General features: G+C 31.6%; 1 protein-coding gene across 1 annotated transcript; it reads left to right on the forward strand.

The window, feature by feature from the left end:
- The first annotated feature begins 1602 nt into the window (after positions 1-1602).
- LOC145157032 (SMR domain-containing protein At5g58720-like) lies at positions 1603-4116 on the forward strand. Its single transcript, XM_079076189.1, has 7 exons — positions 1603-1841; positions 2584-2934; positions 3000-3065; positions 3127-3194; positions 3283-3401; positions 3654-3724; positions 3805-4116. Exons 2-7 carry the CDS (start codon positions 2596-2598, stop codon positions 3955-3957), a joined length of 816 nt encoding a protein of 271 aa, XP_078932315.1. The 5' UTR covers positions 1603-1841; positions 2584-2595; the 3' UTR covers positions 3958-4116.
- The last annotated feature ends 644 nt before the right edge of the window (positions 4117-4760 follow it).

The following is a 4760-nucleotide window of genomic DNA, read 5'->3' on the forward strand; positions in this document are numbered from 1 at the left end:
GTGCTAGTCTTCGATTGTGACAGGAAGATGAAGGTGAACGGTAATGGTGATGATGGTGGTGGCGTTGATGGGTTTTTCCTGCACCCTCTCTCCTGGGTTTTCGTTTAGAAGATTATGTGTTTTGTTTGGGACTTGATTAGTTCAGATTGATACAAAATCATGAAGTCAGTAGAAGACTAAGAGCTCACACCCATGAACAATGTAATCTATTTGATATTTCATCATCCTTTTACTTTTTTTTTTCATCAATTTCGCAGATGAAAAAGAATGGGACCTTTGGATTTTGCTTCAGGGTTTGCATGTTTCGTTGATGTTAGTTGACATGTTATTGAATTTTCAACATTAATCCAACTTCCTTTTGATTCAGTTCAAGCAATACTTTTAGGTTTTCAACATTAATTCAACACACACACTCGAAACTTACAAACTGATATGGGTGACACCCATAAGGTGCTCGATGTTTTGCTTGTGTGGTATTCGAGGGGTTGCAATATCATCACCTCATTTTAGTTCCATAGGTTTTGCTCAGTGCTTCGTGTTCTTCATATGCATCTACTGATTCATTTCAAATGCGAGCATAAAAGGAGGAGAGATTGCCGATTGTCTTGTCGGAGAAGAGTAAGGTGGTAGTGGTGGTAGTGGTGGTGGTGGTTCGTCGAAGGAGAAGCACCACGAAGAAGAGGATGATGGGAGGGGGTGAGTTGGGTTTTTTCTGGCATAAAGAAACATACACACACACATAAAGAGATAGATAGGCCCCATGTTTTATCTATGTGTCTCTCCGACCGACTAAAACAAGTAAAGATGAGTAAATGAATAGGTCACCAAACATTTTGTTCCTTTAAAAGAAACCGGCTAAAACAAGTAAAAAGGAGTAAATGAACAGGCCACCTAACAGTTTGTTCCTTTAAAAGACTCGAAAAAAAAATTTAGGGACCAAAATGACAAAGTCAAAATACATAATAGGGTCGTCATTTTCCCTTTAATTATTTACAAATTACAACATACATGTCATTCAAGAAACATATAATTGTATTGTTATATTATTGATAATATAAATATAATTATAAAGTATATATACTCGGAACTAATCCTTTTGTTTTATATAATTTTGAATGCAATATAACAATGCTATAGTATATTTTGGTTTAAGATGTCTATATTGGCACCGCAAATGCGGATGACAACTAATGTGAATTTAATTGTTACTAATTATGATTAGTGGTGTGTCTTTATAAGGGTCCGAACGAGGGGTTTTTTCTTTTCTTTTTTTTTTTTAAATTTGGCATGCTATCCATTCATTTTGATATTCTTGTTATTTTACATATTAGATATTAAAATATTGTATTAATTAATAATATATATTACATAAATTCTATTGATTCGTATAAAAAAATTATATAATGCTAAAAACCAATTAAATATTTAAATCTAATGTCTTTTACATTGATTTTTAAATAAATTTAGTGAAAAAAGAAAAAGAAAAATAAATTTAAGAGGGATGCAAAAGTCACGCGCCAGTGTTCCTAATTTTAATGTTTAACTTTTATTACGGGTGTCTAAATGTGTTCTTAGTCAATTAGATGTTTCCACTTTCCACAGTCCTGCAAAATTAACATCCGTTTTCTCTTCCCCTCTCGCACGCACATACTACTGCGTGTTTTTTGAGTACGCATTGACGTCAATTTCAACTGAGCGTCGAATGTTGTCGAAGCTTGATTAGCCGTTTCTGGACGATTTGGAGCTCAACATTGCAAAATAGGTTTTCAACTGAGCGTCGAATGTTGTCGAAGCTTGATTAGTCGTTTCTGGACGATTTGGAGCTCAACATTGCAAAACAGGTGAGTTTCCAGGACCTTACGATTGAAATCTCCGCTCGTGTAATTGTACATTAGCTGTATGCGTATGTTGCTTTGGGATTCCTACTTTTCCGGAGTGTCCTATCAACAACAACATTAGATGACTCAAAAATGACAAATACTATGAATTCTCTGAATCGTTGACATTTGAAAGCTGTTCAGCAGATGTGCAATTAAGATAGTTTGATGAAAACGGAGAATCTAATGATTATAAACAAATTTTGTGAAAATCTCTTGGTTTCTACCGAGTACCGAGCATTTACGTTCATTAGATTGATTTATTTCTAAAATTTTGGTTTGTGGTGATCCTGTGAGTTTTGTTCAAGCATGATGCTGTTTTATGTCTTATTGTTTACATTAGACCATAGGTTTTTGTTCTTATCATACTTCCTGCAAGAAAAAGAATCATAAGCTCTGTACCTTGTACACAACAATTTGTTAGTTTAGTTTCAATCAGGTTCAGGATCCATATTGGATATGATGTAGCATTTGGCTTTTTATAAAAGTTCCTGATAGACCACTTTACAAGACTAACACATCATTATCTTGTTTGGTTAGCTTTTCATATGAACAGTCGGTTAGGAACAACTGCCACTACTGGCATTTTCATTGCTGCAGCAATTACATTTATAACTAAATACTACATCATATCCAATATGGTATTTTCATATGCTTTTGGTATCGATTATTCCCCATTTAAAGTTTTGCCTTTCTTTACTCCCAGACACTCCAAATTATGAATTCAACTTCAGCATCTTCATCAGCAAGCAATTCAAACTACAAAGCTTCCTCTCCTTCAGGTGGAGCTAAACAGGAAGTGAATTCTTCTTCATCTACAACAAACAAAGATGGGGCATCAAGCAGCCCAGTAGCTTCCTCCACAGAGGAAGAGAATTCTTCTAAACCAAGGCTAACCTACGACAAAGTCAAAGAAGATTGGCAAGCCAAGTTTAAATCATTAGGCAGTTATGGTCCGTTTTATGCTGTGGACCCGGAGTATGATCCTGAGAAAAAGAAAACTTATGAAGAGCGAAGAAAAGTCGCAGAAGAACTTTGGAGTGCTCACAAGAAATGGGTAATTATGAAAATCTTTTTTATATACTGTAATAATTCAGTGCTAATACTTTATCGTCAATCTAGGTTGACAATTATTACCAAAGCCTAAAGGCCAAGGATCCAAAGAGAGCAAAAAAATCCAAAGCTTATGTAAGAATTGATTAACATTATTTTAAGTTAGTGTACAAAATAATATATTTATAAATTGCAGGCAAAATCATTGAAATCCAAAGCCAAAGCTCAAGATCACAAAGACGCTTACTCCATTTTTATGGATGAGTAAGTTTATTTATTTATTTTTTTTGTATTGTTAGACTTTAGATTTTAGATTTTTGGTTGATTTTTTGATCTAATTGCATGCGTGTAGGAACAATAACCGGCACTGCAAAAAAAATTCTAGAGCTTACTTCAATCTACATGGACAGCATGTCAAACCTGCTAAGCGTATGTTAAAATATAGGATACAATCTGCACATCAATCAAAAAGTAGGTACATTTTAAGTTGACCATATGTTCATTTGTACATTATATATATATATATATATATATATATATATATATATATATATATATATATATATATATATATATGTGTGTGTGTGTGTGTGTGTGTGTGAGAGAGGGAGAGGGAGAGAGAGAGAGAGAGAGAGAGAGAGAGAGATAGTTAGTTAGTTAGTTAGTTAACGTTCTTTCATCATTTTATGTTAACCATGTGTGTTTATGTATGTCTTTGAACAGGCTTCCATGAATTTGAAGTAGTCACTGGTAAAGGAGGTGGCGACCATGGGACACCAGTGATAAAAAACGAGGTACAATTTTTTTTTTAAATTTCATTAGTATTTAAATTAAATATAGATTTAAGAATGTTATTAATGTGTTTCTTTTATAGACAATTCGTATCTTAGATGAAAACCATATACAACATGAACATCCGAAGGAATCAGATGGGGAAGTCAATGAAGGGGTTATTTGTTTCAGTATTGATGGTTCGGAAGATTTAGTACTTTCGAACCCACCAAGCTCTGGTTCAGATTTTGAATAAATGTTTTTTTTTTTCTTCTAAACATTGCACAATTGTTAAAATCTGAACAGTGACTAGTCAGATAAAATAATAGCTTATAAGGACATGTGGTGTGTTTATGTTCCTCCGTTGATACAGATACTTTTGTGAATGTGGAATATATCTTTACATTTTTATTGACTAGTAGTGAGATGTGCATTTAATGGGTTAATTTATATATATATATATATATATATATATATATATATAAAGGTTAAAATATATGAGAACTTTGAATTTTGAAGAAAATAAGAAAATTAATGAATTATTATAATTGAAATGTTTTTTATCTTTTAAGTTTAAACAAATAATTTAAATAAATAAACAAAAGAAACTAATGAACTTTAATTTGTAAAATTTGAAATTAAAATGTATGTTTATTAATGAAATTGGTATCAATTTATTACTATATTTATTACAATTATTATATTAAAATATTGTGTTAATTTAATAAAATAGAAAAACTTATAAAATAACATGTGGAAAAAAAATTAATTCAAAATAACCATAAAATGACATTTGACAAATTGAATGAGAGTGTGACATGTGACAAAAAAACCTTCATTTATTAGAGTAGATTTGTGATTATGTATAAATACAAGAGTACAATAGATATAAGAGCTCTATAAGGTAAATTGAAACTCAGAGCATTTTCAATGGTTAAGTTATACTAAGACTTACAACTATTGTCACATCATCATTCTAAAAACTTTAACCTCTAATTAAATAACCTCTTCAATGGTTAACCTTTTCCTATAACTTTTTTTTTTATTTATAAAAAGTTA

Source organism: Lactuca virosa, chromosome 2 (assembly GCF_052849685.1).
Source record: "Lactuca virosa cultivar CGN04683 chromosome 2, Lactuca_virosa_CGN04683_v6, whole genome shotgun sequence".
In the NCBI taxonomy this organism is placed as follows: domain Eukaryota; kingdom Viridiplantae; phylum Streptophyta; class Magnoliopsida; order Asterales; family Asteraceae; genus Lactuca; species Lactuca virosa.

What these genes read in the sequence shown, in the direction of transcription:
- LOC145157032 (XM_079076189.1), top strand. Translation starts at nt 2,596, where the DNA reads ATGAATTCAACTTCAGCATCTTCATCAGCAAGCAATTCAAACTACAAA. An exon ending in TACTCCATTTTTATGGATGA is followed by an intron (nt 3,195 to 3,282) that starts GTAAGTTTATTT and finishes GCATGCGTGTAG; the next exon opens with GAACAATAACCGGCACTGCA. An exon ending in CACCAGTGATAAAAAACGAG is followed by an intron (nt 3,725 to 3,804) that starts GTACAATTTTTT and finishes TTTCTTTTATAG; the next exon opens with ACAATTCGTATCTTAGATGA.